Genomic DNA, 25422 nt, shown 5'->3' with positions numbered 1-25422 from the left:
GGCGGGGTGGGGCGGGGTGGGGCGGGCATGCAGTGCCCTGGCAGCTGCCTTCCCGCCGACTCCCCCATCCCCTTCCGTCCTCCGGGACACTCTTGGCCATCTGCGGGCTGCCACTTCTTCTTGTCCCCTAATGGTCGCACAGACGGTGGTATTCACCGGTCTGTTGATGGATGTGACGGGCTGGGCCCTTTTCCATCCAGAAAGGCCCCAGGGAGCACAGGGCCAGCCCGTGACTCTTGGCCTCAGCGCCCCTGCAGGGGTCCCGAGGATTTCCCACCCTCTGTGGGAGCCTCCCCTTGTGGTTGCTCTAACTCTGCTTAGCATGTGAGTTGGGTGCTGACAGATGGGGAGGCACTGCTTCTTGGGGGTTTCCAGAGCATTCCATGTGCCGGCTGCAGGTTAAGACAGTGCCAGCTCTGTTGGTTGAGCTCCCAAAGGCAACACCCTTCTCATAGTCCAAACACCCTAGTTGTGGTACACTGACGATCTTAGAGCTTTTCCTGTTACTCCAGAGTCACAGAATGTGTCCTGTACTTGAGCTTCTTAGAAACAAGTGATTTGAGTTAGGATTGCATAGACGCTGAGCTGCCCAGTGTGCTGCAGACCGGTCACCTACTTTGAAGAGCAGATTCCTAGTATATTCCAGACTCGCTTGAGTTTCCACCTTTACATCTTCCTTGTGGGTTTGGACACTTTGCTGGGTTTGGACATCACTTTGTCAGCCTACGGTCAGCTCTAGATGAAGGATTGTGGACGTAAGGGGCTGGGGCTGTAGCTGTTGGTAGTGCCTGCACACAGCCCATCTCTCCAGCAAGGAGCAGCCAAGTGTGGTGGAGCACACCTAGAATTGTAGCACTCAGAGGTTTTGGCAGGGTTGCTTTGGGTTTGAAGCCAGCCTGGGCTACACAGTGAGGTCCTATCTCAGAAAACATTGTAAAAAATGTGCAGCAATGGGCCAGAGGAAATTCCGAACGTGGAAGAGCTGAGCCAAGAACCTGGATTTTGTGGCCTGAGTTTTAGGTTTTTTTGTACCATGTCTTATGGGGTTTTATGGTCTGCTGTGTCCTATGGGGTCTGGATAATGTAAGAGAGGGAGGTTTTTTGTGAGAAAGTCGTGTTTCTCCTGTTTACCTGACAAAGTGTTCTCTATCACAGATTCCACGGGGAAGGCTATCGGGAAGGCTATGAAGAGGGCAGTAATTTGGGAATAAGTGAAGGAAGGCATTGTGGCACATTACATGGAGCCAAAATTGGATCTGAGGTGAGTGGGAGCTCCACTTAGAAATGACTCCTCCGATAAGGGTGGTGGCCCATGCCCATCCCAGAATTCAGCAGGCTGAGGCAGAAAGATCAAGAGCTTAAGGCCAACCTGGGCTACATAGTGAGATCCTGCCTCAAAAAACAAAGGCCGTGGCCGGGGGGGGGGGCAGGCATGGTGGCTCACGACTTTAGTCCCAGCAGTTGGGAGGAAGAGGCAGGCAGATCTCTGTGAGATCAAGGCCAGCCTGGTCTACATAACGCGTTCCAGGTCTACAGGGAGACTCATGAATCTTTAACTGCAGTTTGTAGTTTCCTCAGCGTTTGTCCTGGTTAGCTTTCTGTTGCTGTGATTAAATACTGATCGAAAACAACTGGTGGAGAAAAGAGTTTATTTGGCTTACACATCTTGATCACAGTTCATCATTGAAGGAAGTTGAGGCAGGAAATCAAGCAGGGCAGGAACTTACAAGATTGAAGCCCCGAGTTCAGATCTCCAGAGCCCATGTTGTAACCCAGCAAAGACAAGATGAGAGGTGGGCACTGGCCAACAGCTGGACCCTAGGGAGCCCTGTGGCCAGTCCCTCCAGTCAAGTTCCGGGCTTGAAGGATCAGTACCAGAGGGGTAAGAGTCCATCATGGCAGCAGGGGCACCTGGCACAGAAAGCTGAGCTTTGCATCTCCAAGCGTGTCAGGAAGCAGAGAGACGCCTGAAGTCAGGCAAGGCTGTGCACCCTCAAGCCGGCTCCCTGCTTCCCCCAGCAGGGCCACACTTAAAGGTTCCATGACCTCCCCAAACAGTGCCACCAGCTGACCAAGTGTTCAAACACTTGAGTCTGTGGGGGACATTTTGATCGAAACCCCACAGTGTTGGAGCCAGAACACCAGGCTTCATCAGACTACACAGACCAGGCAGAATAGTCTTTTCTTATTTTTTTGTCTGTCTTTTTGAGACAGGGTCTCCCTGTAGCCCCAGCTGGCCTGGAACTTGCTATGTAGACCAGGCCAGCCTCAAACTCAGAGATTCACCTGCCTCTGCTTCCTGAGTCCTGGGATTAGTCAAAGTGTTTTTTGGCACAGAACCACCGAAGTGCTGTGGGAGTGTCACAGAGCTGTCTTGTGTCTGAGTCCTCTGCAGAGGACACCATGTTTACATCAAAATTCCATTAGCATCCTCCACTTTTTCCTCCCCTCTTGCCCTTTGTCTTCCCCCCCCCCCCCCCCCGCCGGATTACTGGCCCTGCCTGGCAGAGGCTGAGCTGGTCATGATGATGCAAATATGTGAATATGTGATGCTTCAGAGCGGGTCCCCACAGACTGCTGGACCTGAAGCAACCTGCTTTGGTCATCCCACAGTGTCTGAGGGTCAGCACTTTAGGAGCTGCTTGGCTGGGTGTATCCAGCTCCAGGATTCAATCTGAAGGCTTCGCTGGGGTGAGGGGATCTGTCCCCAAGGTGATACCCCACATGACAGTGGACTGCCTCTCGGGTATCCTTATGAGCCCCCAGAGTAGGTGGTCTGAGAAAGCAAGGTGGGCTACTTTTCCATTCACAGATTGGCTGCTACCGGGGTTTTGCTCTTGCGTGGAAGTGTCTCCTGCACAGTGGCACCGAGGAGAAAGACAGGTGAGGCGAGCCCCGTATCCTTCCCTCCTGACCCACCACCCAGCGCGGCAGCTAGGAGCTCTGGGTCCGTAGCGTGCCCACAGTGATGTTAAGTCCCTGGTGCTGTTTCATATGTATTATGTGGAACATTGTGTCCAACCCCAATGTTCTTGGGAGCTTTCAAGGAAATAGTAAATAGAACGTGCCAGGCACAGTGAGGGCATTTGATGTGCACTGGTCAGATTGTGTCTCAGGTAATGTCAGCTGGGTCCTGTATTCCCGTTCCTTCCTTGCTGAGCTAGTGGGATGAGGCCTCAGACGCCTGACTTCACTGTGTACGGCATCTCATCACCAACCTAAGGCAATTGGTTTTCTCTGTTGTTTTTTTGAGGCACAGTCCTACTCTGTAGCCCAAACTGGCCTTCAACCCACAGCAATCCTCCAACCTCAGCCTCCCACGTGTTGGGATCACAGGCACGTGCCACCACAGATAACAGAATGTGCTCTGATGCATGTGACTCCTTTCTGACATGCACAGCCTGAGTGAGCGTTACTGCTCTGCATTGAGTCTAGCCTCAGCATCTTGTGTGCTGTGCCCTGCCTGTCTGGCCCTTGTGAGCCCAGCCCGTCCTTCTGCATCAGCAGGCTGGGGAGGAGCCCCTGAGTGAAAGGCCGCCTGCCCACAACACAAGCCTAGGCTTAGGCTGTGTCATGACACCTGCTGACTGACCTGGCCTGGGAGGGGGACTGACAAGCCACTCTGGGAGGATAGTGGGGACTGACCACAGGTGGAGAGGATGGTGGGAGCTGACAAGCCAGGCGGAGAGGATGGTGGGGACTGACCAGCCAGGAGGGGAGGATGGTGGGGACTGACCAGCCAGGAGGGGAGGATGGTGGGGACTGACCAGCCAGGAGGGGAAGATGGTGGGGACTGACCACAGGCGGGGGGGATGGCAGGGACTGACCACAGGTGGAAAGGATGGGGGGCACTGACCACAGGCGGGGAGGATGGCACACCCCCCCACCCGCCTTGTGGGACCTGCCCTCTATTTGAAGCGCTTTGAGTTTCTACAACCCAGACCACACCCAGATTCTGAAGTGAGGGCATGGATGCTTGCCACTGAGACAGGGCTTCTGGGAGCCTCTGAATGTTTGTTACATGATCTGCCTGCTTTAGTGTGAGCAGGTGGCAGGCAAGGCAGCCCCCCCCCCCCCAAGGAGGGATGGGGCAGTCTGATCCAAGTGGAGTCAGTGTTGGCTGCTGAACCTGGCTACCATCCCACTGCAGCTTGTGGTCCCCTGTGGAGTCAGGCCCCTCTCCTGAGCACCTGTTCCCAGAGCAGGCACTCTCTAATGCTGCCCAGGGCAGGAACCAGAGCTGGGGCTGTGGTCCCTGGGCTGATGGCCTTCCCTTGGCTTCCCAGCAGAAAGATGAAGGTGCTGGAGACCCTGATCGGGCTGCTGCAGGACTTCCCCTATGACGACCCAACTTACAAGGGGCTTCACGAGGACCTGGACAGAATCCGAGGGAAATTCAGACAGGTATGGAGTGCCTGTGCATGGTGGGGCTGGCGCAGGCCCTGGGGTTCACTTGATGGCCATGTTGGTGTCAGGCTGTGTGTGCCCCATAGAAGAACCTAGAGCAGGACGTCCCATGCAAGACACTCTACAGGCTGGGAACAGGTCGGGGACGGCCTTTGGGCTGGGGTTGGGAGGAGGAAAGCAAGCCCTCTGCCGAGCGGAAGCCATGGAATCCCATCTCTGGTCTGCTTTCAGCTGTGCTCCCTCCTCAACGTGCAGCCGGACTTCAAGATCGCTGCGGCAGGGCCTGCCATCAGCTTCTAGTCACTGTGAGGCTTCGAATTGAGTGTTGGGAATGCGATTAAAGGCAATCAGAGCTCTTTGTTGTGTGGGAGCCTCTCCTGGGGGCTTTCTGCCTGGGTGGGATGCCACCAGGCCTGCCCCCCTCCCCAGGCCTGCCTCCCCACCCAGGCCTGCCCCTCCCCAGGCCTGTCTCTCCCGAGGCCTGCCCCCACCAGGCCTGCCCCCCCCAGGCCTGCCCCCGCCACCAGGCCTGCCCCTCCCCAGGCCTGCCCCCCCCCAGGCCTGCCCCCTCACTGGGTCTGCCTGCCACACCTTCCACACAGGGTACAGGTGAGAGGCTGCTGGCTAGAGTGGGTAGCTTTGTCCCTCCAGCAGGCTTGGCCCTGGGTGGGGTTACCCAGTGGTAGGACTCAGAGACAGGCCAGTGCGAAACAGGTGAATGGAGTCATGGCGAATCCCTAGCCATCTGTTGAGCTTTGCACCTGACCTCAGCTTCCTGTGTGCATTCCATCCTTCAACAGCCCCGAGGTGGGCACCACAACAAGGGTGAGGGAATAGACCCACCTGCTCCGAGGGCCCCGCAGCAGAGCTGGCCGCCACCCTAGACCCACGTGCTGTGTGCTGCACAGCCGTGTCTCCAACATGCGGGTCATTGTCTGTGTTGCTGGACCCCTACTTCCCTGCAGAGGACCCAGGGTCCTGCTCTGCCCACAGGGCTCGTCTAGACTCAGTTTACCCTGGACACCTGGTGAGAGGGCAAGGCCAGCCTGATTCCAGGATGCTGAGCACGACTTTCATGCTGTTCCCAGATGGGGTGCGGGATGAGCTCTGCACGTTAAGAAGTGGCTCAGAGGAACCCCTCTTAGAAACCGCAAGAAGTGGTTCACTCCAGATGTGAGTGCTGTGGGGCCTGGGGTGCTGCGCTTCCTTCAGCGGCAGGCCGTAGTCCTCCGTGGTGCCCTCAGGCAGTGCTGCACTGAGCTGGCAGGAGCAGGCTTGGCATTCTCGGGCAAGCTACATGTGTAGACACATGACGGCACACATTGGTGTGCCCTCCCTCCTGTGCCCCACTTCAGTCCACGCATGACATGAAGGGGTCATGTGGATTCATGCCACTTGGGATTTCAGTTTCTTTTTGCGATGGGGTCTGTGTAGCCCAGGCTGGCCTCGAACAGTTATCCTCCTGTTTCAAACTCCTGAGCTCTAGGGCTGCAGTCCTGTGGCCTTAGCACTGTTTTTAGCATCATTCCAGAACGTCTTGGGGTCGGGGGTGGGGGCTCATGGCCCAGGGATCTATGTGGTGTGGTAGTCCCCTAGGGAAATGGAGTCCCCTTCCCTTGACCCATCAGCCCAGCCAAGCCAGAAAGCCTGGAACATGGTGTCTGAGGCTGTGTGTGCTGAGCCCACAGGTGGGCTGGGCCATGTTTTGGGCTTCTGAGTCCATTCTCCGTGGCCTTTGTAGGTCTCCAGCATCTTTATTCCAGTGGCTCCCCAGAGTGAGGCCTCTGTACCGCTTCAGAAGGCCCTTGGCTACTGTCTTTCTGGGTAGACACTTAATGTTGTTCTAGTCAACATCTGATCATGTGTTTTCTAATTGCAGAAACAAATAAATAGCATATTTTAAAGCAGAAGTCTGGAGTCGTGTGTGCTGAGTGTGCTGGGTGTTGGGGTCTGGGTTCAGGGAGTCTGAGTCGGCAGGCAGCCATGTCACACCCTGACTTGGGTCTGGTGCCTCAGGTAATAGATCCTGGGAGAGAAGGGTACCAGCACTGTGTAGGGCCTCTGCCTCACACACTCCTCTCTGCCTCCCATCTCTCTCCCCCTCTCCCCTCCCTCCCCCCTTCTTTCCTCCCTCCCTCCTCCCTCCCCCCTTTCCCTCTCCCTTAATCCCTGTGTTGTGTATACCCATCCTCCCATATCAGCCCCTGCTCATCACTAACCCAAAGCCACCTGCCTGACTCCCACCACCTGACCTTGACCTCTGTTCACTCTGCCCCTTCTAAAGAGCCCGTCCACTCCCCACACCCCTTGGTTACCCCAGCAGGCGGGTGAGCTCCTGACAGTGTGCTCAGGGTCATTCTGCCCTGTCTTGCTGCTCTCCCCTCTGGGGTCAGGAGTGGGCAGGGCTTCTCCTCCTGCTGAGATGGTGGTAGGTGTCCCTGGGAAGGATGGTATCAGTCCCAAGGAGAACTGTGTTTGGAGGTCACAGCTTGGAACACCAAAGACAACAGCAGGAAGTGGTGGGTGAGTCCACACCTGAGTGTGTCAGAGTTGGTCACTTCCATGACCAAGGTGACTTAGAGAAGGAAGTGTGTTGGGTTTACAGTTCCAGGTAAGAGTCCATCATGGCAGGGAGGCATGGCGGCAGAGGTGGCCAGAGCAGAGAGCTGAGTGCTCAGATATTCAGGCAGGTACAGGAACCGGAGCCGGGAGCGAAGCTGCAAGTCTAGCCAGCCTTAAGGACTCTCTTAAGAGCTGCCCCCAGTGATGTGCTTCCTCCAGCATGGCCACACCGCCAAGGCATTCCATGACCCTCTCCAAACAGCGCCACCAACTGACTGACTGTTCAAATACTTGGAACCTGTGGGGGACACGCAAACCACCATAGTGACAGGGCTGGGTTTGTAGGACCTGTGTCCTCAGTGTCTCCATGGGACCTCTGACCTGCCAGCTGTTCCCTGCCCTGAGCCTCCCTCCTTCAGTTGGCTCTGACCAAGCCCACTTTCCTGAGTGTTGCTTCAGCTCTGAGGTCATCCACTTCTCAACGTGGTTTCCTGAGACTGACCCACTCTGGCCTTCCTGCCACAGCCACCAGCGTGATTGATGCTGTGGGTTCCTGGGGCCATATAAGGCTCCATCACTGAGCAGCTCCAACAGCCGGTGCTGGCTCACTGTCCCCTACACTGGGGGCTGCAGCTGCGAGGTGGGGGTGACTCAGGGCAGCTCTTCTCCTGCCCCTTGCCTTGGCTTGCTGACAGTACAGCGTCTTCCTGTGTCTGCGTGGTCCTTTGTGTGGCTGTATCCTGACCGCTTGTGAGGACAGACCTGTGTGACTAGGGACTAGGTGACCTCATTCTGCCTTCTCACAGACCTGATAACCAACTTGAAGTTGGTAGTCAAGCAGGTGGAGCTTGCAATGGTCCCATCTTCACAGGCAATATTTCTGGGTTTGGGATCACCTAGGAGATATACCCTCGTGTCTGGGAGGGTGTTCCCAGACTCACTTAACTTGATTCTGAACACTGTCCTTGGTTCTCCCTAGATGGAACCTAGCATGGGGGACAACCCCTGCTGAAGAGAGTGTACCAGGGAGCCCAAGGGTCGAAGACTGGGCCTCTTCCCCCAGTGTAAACAGGGCAGACCTGCTGTTACGGTGCATGCTGAACCAGGAGTTTGGGAGCCTGCTCTCAAGAACGTGACTGAATCGTGGCCTCCATAAAGACACCCTGAAGTCAGCTCCATGCAGCATCTGTGAATGTGGCCACTTTGGAACTGGGGTCTTTGTGGATCCTATTCAGCTGAGGTCTGATGAGGCTGCTGTAGATCAGGGAACCTCTGTCCTTTTACACTTGATGTCAGTCAAATAGCTGAGAAGCGATGGCCTCCTTTTAAAGAGGAGGGGCACAGGAGAGGGCCTTCTCTGCTGCACACAGGTGACCTGCAGTATTGCAAGAGGTGAGTGTTGCAGCTACAGGCCGGGACACTAAGGCCTGCCAGGAAGGTGGGTAGACCAGCCACACGGGATTGTATCCTCCCTGCGTCAGCTTCTACTGTTTAAAACACTTTGTTAGTCCTTGTTAGTCATGATGGCCTGATGACACTGACAGCAGGTCCCTCTCCCTGTCAGAGCTGTCGTTTCCCTGCCTGCGGGGTAAAGGATCTAGACAACGCAGACTCCCCCTAGCCTGGAACTTCTGCCAGGGATTGACCTTAGCCCCTGATTTCCACCACCTCAGCCAGCAGGTGGCAGAAGTCTTGCACCCCAGAGAGAGACCAGGAAACCGTGCCTTGGGGTTCACAACTCTGCAAGGACCAGAGCGGGCCTGCCAGATACAGTTGCCCACACCTGCCCTGCCGTCAGCCGCCGCAGGGACCAGTCAGCCTCCACGGGGTCAGGTCCCAACCCTGCATGGACTCCCTTAAGCCAACACAGAGTTGCAACAAACTTAGCTAACGACCAAAACGGCCAAAACTTAATTAAAGATCAAACGTGTAATGAAGTAATGTTTCTGGTGGCGCTCGCCTGTGTCATATCACGTGACCAGCGCAGCCTTGGAACTGAACGGTAACACGCACTCCTGCACAACATACCCTTGCACCATGCGATGCCAGTGAGCACTGCCTGGAATGCCTCAGCTCAGATTCAGACTGTGAGATGCTATGAACTTGGTGGTTTTTACTGCACATGCAGAGAACATGGTTTCATTAGACACAATGATTTCATTACAGAAAAGAGAGACTTTTAATAGTTTCCTACCGTTGACCCTCTGTGCATAAGTAATGAGTGTACCTTTGGATTGAATTTTGTTAGAACATTTTATTTTATTTTTGTCTTTTCGAGACAGGGTCTCCCTGAAGTTCCACCTGACCTGAACTCACTATGTAGACCAGGCTGCCCTTGAACTCACAACGATCTGCATGCCTCTGCCTCCCGAGCACTTAGAACATTTTATTTTTAATTAATATGTGAGAGTGCGTATGCCACACATTTGCAGGTGTCCGGGGAGAACAGAAGATGGGGTTGGATTCCCTGGAGCTGGAGTTGGAGGTGGTTGTGAACTGCCCTACCTGGACACTGGGAACTGAACCTGGGTCCTCTGGAAGACCAATATGCATTCTTAACCACTGAGCCATCTTTCCAGCCCCAGGTTTTTATTAATTTGTTTTGTTTTGAGACAGGGTCTCCCTGCAGCCCCAGCTATCCTGGAACTCACTATATAGTCCAGGCTGGCCTCCACCTCATAGAGATCTACTTGCCTGTGCCTCCTTAGTGCTGGGATTAAAGGTGTGCACCACTGCAGGTGGCTAGAACATTTTTTTTAAGAACTGCTGTTTGAGTTGCTAACTTGGTTGTCATAAAAATGGTTCACTGAATTTTGTGTAGTGACTAGGACAGAATTTCCAACCATTTCTGAACTGCACTTAAACATCCTTCTGTGGACTTGTACTGCATAGTTACATAAAGTGGTGTTCTCAGCACTGACAAGAATACAATCAAAATATTGACTGACCAAGGCTGAAAGATGTTGAAGACGCTATGCATCCCATAGTGTCAAATATTCAGCCCAGACTGAATATTTTGTTTGTTTTTTTGAGACAGAGTTATCTTATCCTGTAGCCCCAGCAAGCCAGGAACTCACTATGTAGACTAGGCTAGCCTTGAACTCACAGAGATCCACCTGCCTCTGCCTCCCAAGTGCAGGGATTAAAGGCATGTGCCACCATACCTGGCTCATTCATCAAGATGAATTTTTGATGCAAAAAACCACACCCATATAATTACTATGCAAATTTGCTCTCATCATTAATAAATGACAAATTATATGCAAGCGGAAGAACTGGCACACGCCTTTAATCCCAGCACTTGGGAGGCAGAAGCAGGTGGATCTCTATGAGTACAAGGCCAGCCTGGTCTACATAGTGAATCCAGGACAGCTGGAGCTACAGGGAGACCTGTCTCAAAAAAAAAAAGACCAAAAAAAAAAAAAAAAAAAAAATCCAAGGCCAAGCACAAATTTGCAGGTGACTCTGATAATCTAGTCATTTCCTTTGCTGTTGTCAGTGACAAGAACCTCACTAAAGGAACTTAGTGGAGGAAGGGTTTATCCCGGCCCACAGTCTGAGGGGCTGTGGTCACAGTGGGGAAGGTGAGACAGCAGGGGTGTGAGGTACCAGGTCTCTACACCCTTGGGGAGCAGAGAGCGGGCAGGAAGTTGGGCTGGGCTACAGCCCAGCCCTCAGGATCCACTTCCTCCAGCAAGGCTTCACCTCCTAGAGGTTTGGTAACCTTCACCCCCAGCTGGGAACCAAGTGTTCAAACAAGAGTCCATGGGGGACTTTTCACATTCAAACCACAGTCTGAGGTCTAAGGCCCCCCAAAAGAATCCACTCATGGAGCCAGGGCCCAGGGGGTCTGTTCTGTGCTGGCCATTATCCTGACCCTACAGTTGGGGTCCTAAGTGTGATGGTTACAGTTAATTGTCAACTGGACAGGGAGATGGGCCTCTGGGAAGGCCTGCGGAGGGGATTATCTTGATTGGGTTAATTGAGGTGGGAAGGATGGGTTGGGGTCCTGGACTGTATAAAAAGGAAGAAGGGGGGCTGAAGAGGTGGCTCAGTGGTTAAGGCCCTGGCTGTTCTTGCAGAGGACCAGGTTCAGTTCCCAGCACCCACATGAGAGCTAAGAACCGTCCTGAACTCCAGTTCCAGGGGATCTGACAGCCTCTTCTGACCTCCTCGGGCACTGCACGACACGGGTGCACTTACCTACATGCAGGTAACACACTCATACACATAAACTATAATAAATAAAAAATTTTTAAAAAGAGGAATGAGTCGAGCAACAGTCTCTCTCTCTGCTTCCTGACTGTAGATATGACATGACCAGCCGCCTCACGCTCCTGCTGCCATGCCTACCCCACCGTGATGGACTGCGTCCTCAGACTGTGAGCCAGATAAACACTTTCTCTCGTAAGTTGCATTCATCAGCTATTCTACCACAGCAACAGGGAAAGAGAGTAAAAGCATGACTGTTAAAGACGTGCAACCCCCCACCTGCTGCTGAGAATGGAAGGCTGCCCTGTGCCCTGAGCCTGGGGTCCCTACATGGATAGTCTTGGGGCGAGGCCTCTTAGCTCTAAAGTGACTGCTAGCTGATGAGCTGTTTTAGCTGTTGCTTGGGGACAACTGAAAGGTTTAAAGGACACCACAGCCTCTGACAGGCTCAAAGCCCCTTCACCCTTCTCTGTGTTCTCCTTGATTGCCCCTGTGAGTAGAAGTAAGAATAGCCCCAGGTGTGGGCCCCAAGGCCCTGAATTGCCTGCCCACCATCAACACCACCCAGGCTATTCTCTGCTGGCCCTGGAGCTGGAGCTGGGCCCCCATGGTAAAGGGACTGGGAAGGGATTAGAGGTTTGCACTGACTTGGCCCTCTAGTACAAATGCTTGATCAAAGGCATTCCTGGAACAGCAGCCCCCAGCAGGAGAGGCCAACCAGGGAGGGGGGACAGTGCCATACCCCACCAGCACGCTGCTGTGCACATGTGAGTCCCCTGCATCCAAGCCTGTTCACCCCATGCAACCTGGCCTGTGTGCACCACACCAACCCATGGCAGTGCCAGCTCCCAGCCCAGGTCCTATGGTGTGGTCATCCCACCAACACAGGCCAGGTGCAATCCTGAGGAGCCCTATGGGTGGGGATGACAGCGGGTAAGGGCTCTGGGGCACTGCAGGGAGGGCACATGGCCCCAACCCTCTGCTTCTGTTCGGTGTTCAGCCCCTTGGAGTCCTCAGCTCCCACTGCAGATGTTTCTTGGGCCCTGGGAGCTCAGGTCCTCCACCCAGTGAACTCGGCTTGCTTTCTAGGGCAGCGTGCAGCAGCTCGACCGGCCTGAGGACAGCAGGCTGCCTCCCTCACATCGAGAGCCAGGATTCCAAGTCAGGAGGGGGCCCCCAGGGCCACCTATATAGTGTGGGGGGTATAGACTTTTGCTGAGATCCCCTCTCTGCAGAATGAAGGTTGGGCAGGACCGGGCAGTGGGGAGGGTGGGTAGCCAGCTTCAGTCCCCAGGTCTAGGGAGCCAAGGCCAGGAGAGGCCAGCCAGGCTCAAGACCTTGGCCCCATTGGAGGAGGTGGGACTGCCCAGCAGGATGGGGAGTCTGGCCAGGGTAGGGGCCCACGGAGCTGCTGGGCAGAGGACAGAACGGGCCTTTGTACTCTGAGAAGTCTGCAGGGAGGGCAGTGGCCTGAGTCTGTCTCTGAGGGTCCTCCAAGGCTGTGTACCATTACTGTCAATAGGAGTGCCCACATACCCCAAAAGGGGACCAGGCCTCCACCACCCCTTGCAGAGCCCCTTAGGATCAGGACTGGAGTAGCCAGCTGTCTGGGGTCTCACTCCTTAGGCCAAGGGGAGAGGCTCAGAGAACACTCATGGCCAGGCATCACAGATCCCTGGATGAAGAGTCAAAGGCACCTCTGGAGACCCCACCATGGTGCCAGCCATCTGTATGAGGGTGTTCATCCCACATGGGGGTCCTTCCACGACCACCTGACAAGCAGTGACTCGACACCAGCACCACCCGCTTGCCTTCCACCAAGTGTGTGGTCAGCCTGCCTCTGCGCTCCAGACTGCTCTGCCTGCGTCTGTCTGTCTCTGGCCTGCTCAGCCTGCTTGTTTTTCAGTCTCTCCCCTGTCCTGTCCATCAGCCTACAAACCCACAGCCCATGTGATCACCAGCTACCTCTGGTGGCCTCCCCAGGGCTCCCGAGCCCCACTGGGGAAGCAGCTCTGTACTTCCTTTTCCACCCAACAGCCCTGCAGCCTGTCTCCCAAATGGCCAAGGCCTCCTGTCCAGGCACTGTGTGGCGGTGGGGGAGACTTGCAAGGTTCCTGCAAAGCCCTGCAACAGGTCCTTGCCTCCAGGACCTCTGTGAACCCTGCCCTCAGAGATGACGCTGTGCCCTCATAGGCCACCAGAGGGGGCATGGGGAGCCTCCTCTGCTTATGGTGGTCTCTTAAGCTTTCCCTGGGGGGATGGCCTGATAGAGGCCTCATCTGCCCATGGGTCACTCTGTGGGCTCCCCACCCACACACATTCTGGCTGCCTCCACTCTCAGGGTGACACCATGATGGCCAAGTAGGTGTCACCTATAGTCCTCACCTTCCCAGGACAGGGGCCAGGCTGAATCACCAACACAGCCAACGAAGACCCCGATGCCACCCTGCAGAGCAGCAAGAGCACACAGTAGGTGATGCCTAAAGGCCTGGGTATCTGAAGAGGCACAGTTGCTCTTGACAGAGGTCCAGAGCCTCCATGTGGCTTCTGAGCCACTGTACCTAGTGAGGGCAGGTCAGGCTGTGCCGACAGGGATCCTGAGGCTCTGCAGAGTCCGGACACTTCATAGTACCGATGTCCTCCCCCAAGGTTTGGAAACAAGGCCAGTCATGATCAACTGACACCCAGAGAGCGTCACAGCAGTCTAACAAGGCCACCCAGGTCCCCAAGAACGGTGTGAAAGGCTGGCTTGGGCCACAGCCCTAACACCACACATCACCATCTGAAGGCTTGGCAGCAGCTGATGGTGATTCACCCAGAGCAAACACTCGTTTGCGCCAGACAAGGGGCAGCAAACGTGGGCTCTGTTGATCTTCCCATCTGCAAACAAGCAGGAGGGCAAGCTGGCAGTGATGGGCTGGGGCCGCTCTGATCAGTGGCCACTGCTCCCCTCACTCTGACGCCAGAAGCCCAGGTTCCAGCCACCACGTGCAAACACCCTAGGGTGCAGAGGACGGGGGGGGCGGTGCACAGCTATGACAGGGCATGTTCCCCCACATTAAAAAAAAATTATGTGTATGAGTACATTGCCTGAATGTGTGTAAGTGCACCCCGCCCTGGCCCTGGCCCTGTGTTGTACAATGCTAACAGAGATCAGAAGAGGGCATCAGAGCTCCAGGAACTGAGCTACTGGTTGTTAGCCACCAGGTGAGTTCTGGGAATTGAACCTGGGTCCTCTGCAAGAGCAGCCAGCGAACCCTCTCTCAGGCCAGCCCAGCCCAGCCCAGCCCAGCCCTCAAGCCAAGTCACCACACTGGGGTTTTACCAATTTTATTTCTAGACTTCATGTTTGTCTTTTTTTTTTTGCTGGAACGTGCCGGTTACATGTCCGTGGTGGGAAGCACCGCAGTGTGTCAACCAGAAACACAGACTCAACCTGGCCAACCAGAGCCCCTCGAAGCTTGCGTGTCGCAGGGCAGCCGGCTGTGCTCTGTGGACCTGCCACCAGCCTTCGGCCTTTTGTCACGCTTAGTGTTAAAGACCTTGCCCTTACTCACCACCATGGGCATGCTGTCCCTCAAGGGCCCCACCTGGGTCAGACTGATGCCGCAGCCAAAAGGGTCTTGCGGCTGCCATTGGCGGGAGTTCAAATTGTTTTGGTTTGGCAGCTTGCTAAGGGAACTTGGGGGGCCCTGCAGCACAGGAGCCTGCCTTCCCAGAGACGAGTCTCTTTAAATTAGCATAAGACAGAACACTATAACCTAAGAGATTAAACAATGCACCCGAAACTTGGAACAAATTCCAAAGCCATTCCAAGATGTTCCTATGGGCCCAGCAGCACGGTGGCACGCAAGACAGGCTTGCTACAATAATAATAATAATAATAACAACACAATGTTCATAACTACACAAAGAATGATACAGCTGTCGCATGGCTGAGATGGTGTGTCCCAGATCAGCTGAAAGGCCCAGCATGATGGGCACCGGGGCCTCGGTGACGCGGCCTTGGCCGATCCCCACCAGGCGGGGTTTGGGGTCCTTGGAGGCAGCCCGCCCGCCCGCCCGCCAGGCCTGAGCATGGCTACGTGAAGCATGAGGTATTGCGGACAGGAACCTGTTTTGGGAATAGAGCAGTAATCACATTAAGTCAAAACTGATCACATAAAAAAGTACAAAAGAAAAAAAATGGCATTCATAATACAATTTTCTATGAGGAAATTAAACTATAACATGGCAGTATACGGTATGATAAAAAAAAAAAAAACAAGACGTACAACTGACCCTGCAATAGCAGCAAAGTGAAAGACACCTAGAGCAACGGCCATCTGGCTCCCCACCGAGCCACAGCTTGTCCCCTCCTGCGGTCACCGCCCTGTCCCCTCGAGCACACTTCCTTCCTCACATCCTCTCCAGCCTCCACTCTCACCGCCTCCCTTCAACACTTCCTAAATAAAAAGATACAGATCCAAGATGTGCAAATTGCCTATCGTCACTAAACTTGTTTTAAATGGGGGGAGAGGGTAAGAATGTTCCGGAATTGAACTCATTTGGGGTACCCTAATTTACCAGGCCACTGTAAAAGGACCAAACTCTCATGCTAACCCTTCCATGCCAAGGGCAGAAAGGGGTGTCTGAATCGGGGGGAGATGGCATTCCTTTATCAATCACACTGGCCGTAGAAAGGGGCGTCTGAATGGGGGGACGGCATCACTTTATCAATCACACTGGCCGTAGAAAGGTGCAATAAATACTCTTTTGTAGCCTTAACTACAAATTATATATTTTAGTGTTTAAAAATCTTCTGCTGTGAAACACCTCAGCGTTACCCTGGAACTGCTCTTGTCTGGGTCTGCCTTCCTGCCAGTACCAAGGACCCTGTGGACTCCAACCTCTCTAAGGGACAGGTCAGGATGGGTGCTGGTGGTGTGGTGCGGTGCTAGCGTGTACGGCTTTCACTTCTTGACCCAACAAAACCTCAAACGGCCCCTCTGTCAACACCGTGGTGCCACACACTTGCTGTGCCAACCTCTGAACAAGTGCGCAGATATTCCGAAGCACTCCGTGAGAACACCGCTCCCTTCCCCGTGCCTCCGCTATGGCAATTCTGCCTCCAGCTAGCCGACCAAAAGTGCTCTGAAGTGGAATAGTTTTGGAATATGGACAAGACAAAACAAAACCAAAACCAAACCAAAAAGAAAGCCACAATAACAACAGAAACCACACACACGAAGAGAACAGATGTGGGGTTAACATGATGTGAGCGGGCTGCAGGGCCGGCAGGCAAGAGACCAGCATCTCATTAAACAGGAACTACAAAAATAGCAAGATTACAAAAATAGAATATATTACGTCACTATTCATCCCCTTGCAGCAGGAGCGTGTGGCATACAAGTGGGACAGCTGGCCTTTCACCCCTCCTGCAAATGTGGCTGGTGCACTGTGAACCTGCAGGAGGGAGGGTACAGAAGACAGGCCCTCAGGGTGCCATGCATCACACCACACAGCCGCTAGAGAGGTGGCATCGACCATCAATACGGTAACGAGGTCACAGGCCTACCCACCCTCGGGATAAAGCAGGGGTGCAGGTGACGGCCAGTGACTGTGTTGAGCAAACGGGAGCGTGGCCAAGGACCGCCTAAGCTATGCTTTTTCGGGAAGTAGAATACATTTTTCTACCTAAAACCCTCTTCTATTTTAAAAAAGTTTGCTGAATTTTTTTTTCAAAGCAATGTTTTTTAGGCTTTTTAAAAAAACACATAAAAGAATCAAATCCAGTGCTTGTGGAACGTCCCTGTGTGTTAATTCTATGCTTACGACAGACAAGCACATTAATAGAAAACTAGTTGATTACTGGGGCATAAAATCCCATTTTTGTAGCATCACCCTCTTCCTCTCACTCAGGGTTTTGCTCTCTCCCTCCCTCCCCCTCTCTCTCTTTAAGACAATTTTCAGGTATCATTTTTCTCTTTTGCTTAGTCACAGAAAGGAGAGTCAAGGCCGAAACAAAACAAAACAAAAACACCCAACAAAGAGAAGGAACCTTCCCCTCCTGGTAAGGAAATGTCTGGGAGGGACACGATTGGGAGCACCGGGTGGCTCCTTCCTCCCTGCGGGCTGCCGCTGCTCAGTGGCACCCGCCTACCCGGCGTCCTCAGATGTGCACGTCCCGAACGTCGGTGGGTGTGCAGGCCAGGCCGGCCTCCTCCTCTTCCTCCTCCTCCTCCTCCTCAGTGGCCTTGGGGTCCTGGTTCTGCTGGGCCTGGCGCAGGCTGGATTCTAGAAGGGTTTCGATCTGCTCCTGGCAGGCACGGAGACAGTCCTGGAGAGGTGGGTGAGAACCAAGGGGGTCCTGGCTTAGCCAGAGGCCAGGACCCAAGAGGCAGGCTTTGCTCAGAGTAAGGATGAACCAAAACTCTCCCGTTCCCTTCCCAGACCCAGTGGCGGCGCTGCCAGTGTGTTTCCACAAAGTGCCAACTCCGGTCCTCAGCCTCTCCGGGCCCGGAGGTCCTCCTCGGGGCCAAATGCCTCTCCTTGCCCCTGTGCCAGGGGATAGCCAACCCTCTCTTGTGGGTGGGACACAGGATGCCTGCCTGCCCATGCTAGGTCTGCCCAGCAGGAATTCCCTTCCAGGACCCCCCTATGGCCGCACCTCATATATCCTCCCCTGATCTGCCTCTTTGGATGCACCCTCCTGTAGGTGGCTCCAAGTGAACCAGGTCATCCCCAGCACCTGTGACAGCTTTGGTGGGTCCAGGTCCTCTGACCCCTTCACCCATCTCACTGGGGATGCTGGGGAGAGAAGCTTCTGACTGTACATAGGTGGGAAGTCTGAACCCAGGGCCCCTTCTCATGAGGAGTACCTCACAGCCTTCTGCCCTTGGGTGATCCCCAAGGGAGGAAGCCAGCTCCGGGAAGCCCCAGATTTACAGCCTTTACAGTTTCTACCCCGTTCGATATTCACCATAGCCAAGGAGGGTGGCAGGGCAAACAATTCCATTTTATAGATGGGGAAACTGAGGCCTGTAACCTGGTGTGGACCCACAGACACACTCAAATCTTTCCCTGAAGCCTGAGGGTTCCTACCTGCCTGAACTCTCTCCTTATCCTGAGGAAGGAGCTACGTGCTGGGGTACACTTGAAGCGTTGGGAGTGGGGTCCCTAAGGCTGACTCCAGACAGTGGCTACTGTGCCCTGGCTCACTGCCCAGAGGTACTGACTCACACTGACCACTCCTTCCCTGAGCACGTGTGACAGAACTGGACTGAGGTTTTAGGGCCCTTTCTGCCTGTCCCTCTACACCAGCCCTCGTCCACCTCAAGAGCACCAACAGATTCAGCTACACTTCTCGGCTCAAAGGGACACTTACGGCACACTACGCCTGATACACGCAGGGCATACATTCTGTCCCCCAAAGAAAGTTGTGGAATGTGCCCTCTTCAGGTGAAGGGTCCACACCAGAGTCTTTTGTAGACTCAAACCCCAAAGGCTCCAAGGGAGATGTGGCCCAAACAAGGCTGGGGCGGGGGGCTCAGCCTCATTTTCACCACATGGCTCTCTCCAGGGCTACTGGAAGTCCCCAAAGCCTCAAGCCTGGACAGAGGTCAGGGGACCCGGAGTTCTGCTCTCCTGCCTCATGAAGGCTTGTGTCCAGCCCCTCACCAAGGGTCCCTGGTGCTAGCTGCCTCCTTCAAAGCTCACTCACCGGGTCACACTTGATCACTCTGGAGAGGAAGTGTGTTGTGCGGTAGCAGGACAGGAAGTCATTGGGGCTGCCCAGGTGCAGGCCCTGCAGTGCGGCCACCACACTCCCAGCAGCCACCATGGAGGGCGGGTTGGAAATGAACTTCACATCTGCAGCAGAGAGGGACATAGGTGGTCATGGGCAGAGACACTGCAGGGGCTGTGGTCAGTTAGAGGGACGCCTCCCGCCTCCCAGTGCCCTGTGAACGCCTAGCTCCTTCAGGGACTGCTAGGTGGCGCAGATCTACATGTTGCTGCACTTAGCAAGGCTTCTGTCTCAAAACTTTAAAAAGTTTGGGGGTACAGCCCAGTGGTAGGGCCCTCTAGCTTGCAGGAGGCTCTGGGTTCCAAGGAAGAAAACAGTGGCCAGAAGAGGCCATGTTTTTTAAGCTCCTTCAAGTTTTTGGAAAAAAGACTCAAGTAGACAGAGACAGGTATTGGTTCAACATCTGGACCTTGGAGCCAGGTGGACTGCTGTGAGGTCCAGGACCACCCTGGCAACAGACAGACCTGGAGACAACTGGTCAGATCCCAGAGGAATTTCAGCAAGCTGCAGAGTGTGACCGAGCCACTCCCTGTCAGTGGGACCTAGCCATGTGTAGCCCTGGTACGGGGGTGATGGACCCAGGCCCCTCCGCAGGAGGAACCTAGCCGCCCTTGCCCCTACTGACTTTCCACAAAGCTCCTTCCATGTCTCTGGTCAGTGACAAAAGGCTAAGAATTCTTACACCCCTTTACACCTCCAGCTTTCTTGACTTACTGATCCCAGGGACTAGGATACTGTATCACATGCAGCCAGCACATGTGACCTCCGAAATAACCTCATCAGAAAGCCCCTGGCCTTGGGGGTCCTGGACTACTAGCCTATGCTCATGAGCCCTGAGTGGGAAATAAACCCAGAACAGTACTAGCTTGCAGTCTATCCTACTGTCAGATGCTGGGGGCCATGTTACCCCAAAATACACCTGCAAGCCCCCTCCCCAAGCTTCAGGCTAGCTCCTTGCCCCCAAGGGACTCAGCACCTCCACACTTGACCCCGCTGCCAAAGATGAACCTGTCGGTTGCTTTCTCTTGTCACAGTCAGGATCGCCAATGGGGATGGCCACCCGCTTAGCCTGAGAATCAGGGCTCCAGTCCAAAGGGAGACATGAGGAGGAATGGGTGCCCAGGGGCACAGGGGATGGTAATCACAGGGGCAATGGCTGTTCAGTGTGGCCTGGGAGGCTTATCCACAGAGAACAAACAACTTCAGCCTCATTACAGGAGGCAAACAAGACAAAACCACCTCCAGGTGCCACCTTGGAGTTAGCCCAGTGAACTAAGTCCCAGGCATCACTTTTGTGGAGAGTGACAGGTTCCAGCCTTAGTTAGGTAGCACATGTCCTGACCCAGTCTGAAAAGCACTCAGACCAGGGTCACCAGTCCCTTGTTTCTGAAGCTCTGACTCCCCCCACCCAAGTGCAGTGGCCAGTGGTCTTATTCCCCCAAGGAGCCTGTGTTTGTTCCCATTCACTCCCTAGATTGCTGGTTCGATGCTTGGGGCTGACACTCGTTGACACCTTTCTTAAGATCAATTTCGAATTAATGTCTAGTAACAGGGCAATGTCTGTACTCCACACCAGGGTGTGCTCTGGGCACCCATGGATGCATGTGTCGGAAACCCCAACCCTAGGTTAACTAGTGTGTACACATGCTCAGGAGCCCAGGTCTGGGGGCCTTGCCACGTGGAGAGCAAGTCTTTCCTGCCCTGATTTCTGCCTCATTCAACCTGTGCCTCAAACTGTTATAACAGAGTGGTCCCTATGTGACAAGAGGGGCTGGGAGTTCCCACTAGGGACAGAGTTTGTAGGTCCCAGGATGCAGGCCCACCACAAAGCCCACCCGGGTGACTGGAGCCGTCCCACTGCATCCTGCTGTATGGCCCCTATCTCACACAAAGGCCCTGCAGTCTGCTGTGCCCAGCTGGGGCCCAGTGTGCATGCTTGCTCGGGGGCTTCCCTGCCAGGGCCCAAAGGGTCCTGGGGGGCGGGGGAGCTTTTGGAGCTGGCCTGGGGGAGGCTCGCCTGCCCATCCCTCACACTATCTCTGGGAAACTGCCGCTTTGCCCAAGCCACTTTCAGCTCCATAAAAGGCTGCCTTGGAGCCTCCAAGGGCTCTGCTCTCCCGAGAGGAGCCCCAGCCAGACGCCTCCCTGCCCTGCCCGCCAGCAGGGCCGCCCCCCGTCCCTCACATCCTTCTAAGCACTCCCATCAGCCACCGGCCCCCTGTGTTGCTTGGGAGGCCTCAGAGAGGGGTTGGCACTCTCCACAGGTAGCAAGAAAGCTCAAGTCGCCAACATCCTTAAGTCCGCAGCTGCTTAGGAATACCTGCTGCTGGGGCTGTCATGGTGATGGCCGGCATGGGCAGGTGGGAGAAGTCACCAAGTGCCCCCTCTTGTGCCTCCTTACTTTCTGGTCTGAAGAGGAGGTGCAGGATCCCCCTAAGCCTCCAGGGAGGGGCATCTAGTTATATGGGGAAGTGGCTGTCAGAGGCAGGGCTGGGACCAGGGCAGTACCAGGGAGGGTCCTTTGGCAACAGGGAGATCCATGCCCCTCTACTTCTAACAGCTCTCCCAAGACTCCAAGGCACAGAGCTGGTCTGCAGCACCCCTGGCTGGGCCTCCCAACTCCTCAGCTGGCCGCCCCCGCACTGGAACTGCACTGTAGCACGTGGGGCTGGCGCTGGGGCCATTGGCCCGCCCCTGTAGGCGCCCCTGGCAGGTGGCCCAGCCTGGGAGAGGCTAGGAGGGGGCCCCCGCAGCTGGGGCTCCTTGAGGACACAGGCAGGGCTGGAGGTGGGTGGGGGCAGGCAGCTCCCGGGAGGCTGAGGTAAACCCTGTACAGCATCCCCTGGCCACAGGGGCGTGGAGGCACTAGAGAGCGACACAGGACAGCTGGGCCATCGCGGAGGCTCTGCGGAGTGGTCCTAGCCAAAACAGGGTGCCACCCAATCCCATCTAGCCCCAACAAGCTATCCACACCCTCAGTTGAGAGCACGGAAGTGGGGAACCTTCCAGAGGTGTTGGGACCATAATCTACCAAGGGAGGACCTACAGGCAGGAGGTACTAGCTGGGGAGCCGGAGCTGTCCCTGGAGACAGATCAGGACCGGGCGGCGGGGGTGTGGGAGCCCTACCTGTGGCACAGAGGGCCACAAAGGTCTGCGCATGCTTGCGGATGATCTGTTTGTTCTCATCCACCTCTGGCATTTTGGAGAGGAAATGTTCGATAAAGTCGTGGGGGGTCATCGCAGCCAGGTTCCACTTGAGTTTGTTCACCAGAATCAGTTCCATTTGCTGTGGAAAATGGGGAACAAGGTCAAAAGAGGGGTATACCAATTCCTGGGCAGAGGAGGGTGTTTCTCTTGCGGTTTTAGGGTAGAGTAGCAGAAGTTGGGGGAAAGGTCAGGGAAGTGGGCGCAACGTGGGACCCCAGATACCAAAACAATTAAAAAGGTGCGCACAAAAAAGACTGTTCTCACGACTTAGGGACAAGCTGCCAGACAAAAAGACCTCCCACCGCCAGCACTGCCGCTCGTGCGCCGCTAGGGGGCGCGCCCCGCCCACGTTTGAGACTGGCTTCTCCTCAATCATGGTGGGGAGTCCAGGACAGGGTTGGGGGGGTGCGGAGGTGGGGTGCGGCTGGGATCCAGCAGACGCCACATGGCTCTCTTGCAATGTGGGGTGTCGTGCAAGCTGGGTACCCTCTATGGGGCTGGCTGGACTTCCTGCCACTGGTGCAGCGCGCACCTCCCTAGGGGGTCCTGAGGCTAATGGGGGAGGGGAAGGAAGGGGGTCGATGGAGGTGGAGGCCCCCCCATTACCAGCAGCTCCTCGGGTCGGATGGAGTTGTCAGTGTAGACGCACAGCTTCTCCGCCGTCAAGGGGATGGTCTCCTTCATCTTGGAGGCCACGAACATGCAGGTGGCCCCCAGCAGCTGCAGACGGCTCTTTTTCAGAGGCTCCAGGGACAGAAAGCGGTCCAGGTAGTTCATGGCGAGCGGGAAGACTTCTTCCTCGCACTTCTGCTCCTCGCAGACCTGCGGGGACCCGGCTCGTGACCATCCTTGCCGGGAGGGGGGGGTTCCCTCCTCGTGACCTTGCATCCCTTTCCACAATTGCACGGGGCGCCGAGGGCTAGGGGAGAGGGTTCGCTGTGGACACTCCCTCGGATGCGCTTGTGCCCTGTGAGTGCCCAGTGCCCACCCACCCCGAAACTGAAAGGGAAAGTCCTGAGGCAGCTGGCACAGTGGGGTGGGGTGATGTGGTTGTGGGGATCCCGGCCCTTCCTGGAGTTTGGGGTTTTGCAGGTCCGGGGAGCCCCCCCCCACCCCAGGGAGGATCTGGCCGCAAGCCGGGGCCGTGCGCCGCTCGCGCGCCCACGAGACACAAAGGTGGCGTCCCAGGCCGCCGCGCCGCATTTCCCAGACGTCATCTTTTCAAAAAATATTTAAAAATATTTAAAAAATAACTAGGTGCCTAGAAATCGCCTGAAAATGACCTTCCGGCGGCCCTTGATCCAAGCAGGGGGTCTGGAGCTCCGGGTGCCTTGGAGTGAGAGCCCCAGGAACTCAAACTCCGGGGCCCCCCTTCTCCTAGGCTCGGGCGCCTTTTGCCTTTCGCAAGGGCACCACGCTGCACTTTCAAAAATTATTTAAAAATACTTTGGGGACCCTGAGCCGCCAGTTGAACCTCTGAAAACGTGTTCTGGCCCTCCACGGCTTGTGCTGGGCAGGTCCCCCAAGTGCAGATGCATCCGGACACGGGTCAATCCCGGGCAACTGGGGGGCCACGCGACCTTGCAGCCTGTAGTGCACTCTGGGCCAGACTGCCCTTGTAGGGCGCCCAGGGGCCCGTGGCTTGAACAAAGGGTCCCCCTTTTTCGAGCAGGGTTGCCCCCAAAATAGTTTACGCCGTGGTCCTCCCGGCTGACTCCCGGCCGCCGCACGGCCCCTCGCGCCTGTCCCAGCGCCCCGCCGCCGCTCCCCGCCCCCACCTCGCCCCCAATTATCAATAAACACTTTTGCTTCGCAATAAAGGAGCAAAGATGGCGCATAATACTGGCACGAGAGGCCCTTGCACACGTGTCCATGGATATTAATTTAAAAATCAAATCTATGCCCCCCCACACACAGCTGGAGGCTCCGCTCAGAGGCTACCAGAGAGGAGGCGCCGCAGGAATGGGGCGCAAGCGGGGGACCCACGAAGCGCATTCAAGCCTGCACCCTCGCACCCATTGGGGTGTCCCTGGCACCCTTTTCCCTCGAAGACACCCCTCCCCAATGCCCACCCCCCAACCACCACCAGGGAAAGGGATTCTCAACACCCCAACCTTCCTGGTTCAAGAATACGCGCAGTATCTATTTATCCTGAAAATTCGGATTCCTAGCTACACCCGGGCAAACTTTCTATGGGAGGGGAAGAGAAGGGAGGGTGTGGGTTGGGGCGACACGTAGCAAGGGGAGTCCTGAGCGCCGCACCTCCAGCATCCAGGTGGCCACAATCTTGCGCATGGACGGCACGATCTCCTTCTGCACGCACTTGAAGTAGGACACCGAGGGTGCGCAGGTCTCCTCCGCCTTCAGCATGGCGCGCAGCACGCGGTCGGTGAGGAGGTTGGAGTCCGGGTACGCGCGGCGGATGCTCTCCACTTCGCAGCACAGGAGCTGGTGTTCCATGGCAGGGGGCTGCGCGGGGCCGGGAAAGGGCTGTCGTGCGGGCTGCGGTGGCTGGCTGCTGGCCGGCGCTCTGCTCGCCCTCTGCGGAGCTGCTGGCTGCTACAGCGCCGACAGCCCTCTGGAGGCTGCAGGACTTTGCAACTTCAACAAAACTCGCCTGTAGTCCGTGTGACGTTACTGTTGTTAAGCGGAGATCAAAGCCGGGCAGAACAGGGAGGGGAGAGGGACGGGGCGGGCGCAGGGGGAGGAGGCGGGGGCGCCGGCGGTGGAGAGGGGACTAATCAGAGAGGTCCCCCCCCCAACCCCAGGCAGAGCCTGGCCCGGGGCACCGCAGCCCCCGAAGTTAGATTTTCATAGAAATGCAAATTGCTCCGGCTGTTTTTCTCCAAACTGGGGAAGAGGGGTGCGCGGGTGTGTGTGTAGTGTCTTACTTCCCGAGTGGGGCCTCCGGGATTTGGAGAGGTGGGATCGTGGTGGCTCCGGAGGAGATAAGTAAGAGGAGGTCAGGCCACACGCAAGCCTGGGGAGACGGAGTGGAGGGGGCAGTTCTGGGGGAGCAGCAACACCCTATATCCAAGCCGGGAGAACGGGCGCGTTTCCGAGGACGCCACGAGGGCACCCACGGGCGGGCGCGCGGAGCGCCCAGGAATCCCAGAGTCCCCCCATCTTTCAATTTCATTAACACGTGTAAATTTCAGGAACTGTTTAATATGCAAAGAGGCCGGACTGAGCTTCCAGGGCAGGCTCCGTCGTGGCACACTGGGGGGTCGTTGCAAAAGGGCCTAAG

The 25422-nt window shown here is 55.8% G+C and overlaps 2 protein-coding genes across 4 annotated transcripts in view; one reads left to right on the top strand and one right to left on the bottom strand.

Moving 5' to 3' along the window:
* Positions 1-4763, top strand: part of Lto1 (LTO1 maturation factor of ABCE1) — a 5229-nt gene extending 466 nt beyond the window's left edge. The window contains exons 1-5 of one of the 3 annotated variants that reach the window (XM_008854963.3): positions 21-324; positions 1156-1261; positions 2813-2883; positions 4287-4404; positions 4639-4763. In XM_008854963.3, coding sequence (XP_008853185.1) covers positions 131-324; positions 1156-1261; positions 2813-2883; positions 4287-4404; positions 4639-4707 — 558 coding nt within the window. In that variant the 5' untranslated portion in view covers positions 21-130 and the 3' untranslated portion in view covers positions 4708-4763. Of the gene's footprint in view, positions 1-20; positions 325-1155; positions 1262-2812; positions 2884-4286; positions 4405-4638 lie in introns of those variants that run through there. The other 2 variants (XM_029557123.1, XM_008854966.3) reach the window with 2 other exon arrangements.
* Positions 4764-14535: 9772 nt separating this feature from the next.
* Ccnd1 (cyclin D1) lies at positions 14536-24839 on the bottom strand. Its single transcript, XM_008854962.3, has 5 exons — positions 24438-24839; positions 22782-22997; positions 22095-22254; positions 18884-19032; positions 14536-17500 (listed from the first exon to the last, which is right to left on the bottom strand). The coding sequence occupies exons 1-5, from the start codon at positions 24633-24635 to the stop codon at positions 17333-17335; spliced, it is 891 nt and encodes a 296-aa protein (XP_008853184.1). The 5' UTR covers positions 24636-24839; the 3' UTR covers positions 14536-17332.
* Positions 24840-25422: the final 583 nt, after the last annotated feature.

Source organism: Nannospalax galili, unplaced genomic scaffold (genome assembly GCF_000622305.1).
Source record: "Nannospalax galili isolate Female #2095 unplaced genomic scaffold, S.galili_v1.0 scaffold1307, whole genome shotgun sequence".
NCBI classification, from domain to species: Eukaryota; Metazoa; Chordata; class Mammalia; order Rodentia; family Spalacidae; genus Nannospalax; species Nannospalax galili.
Note: the sequence above shows the minus strand (reverse complement) of the source record. Positions and strands in the feature narration are given on the sequence as shown.

What these genes read in the sequence shown, in the direction of transcription:
- Ccnd1 (XM_008854962.3), bottom strand. Translation starts at nt 24,635, where the DNA reads ATGGAACACCAGCTCCTGTGCTGCGAAGTGGAGAGCATCCGCCGCGCG. An exon ending in TGTGGCCCTCTGTGCCACAG is followed by an intron (nt 19,033 to 22,094) that starts GTAGGGCTCCCA and finishes TCTCTGCTGCAG; the next exon opens with ATGTGAAGTTCATTTCCAAC. An exon ending in GAGTGATCAAGTGTGACCCG is followed by an intron (nt 17,501 to 18,883) that starts GTGAGTGAGCTT and finishes CCACCTCTCCAG; the next exon opens with GACTGTCTCCGTGCCTGCCA.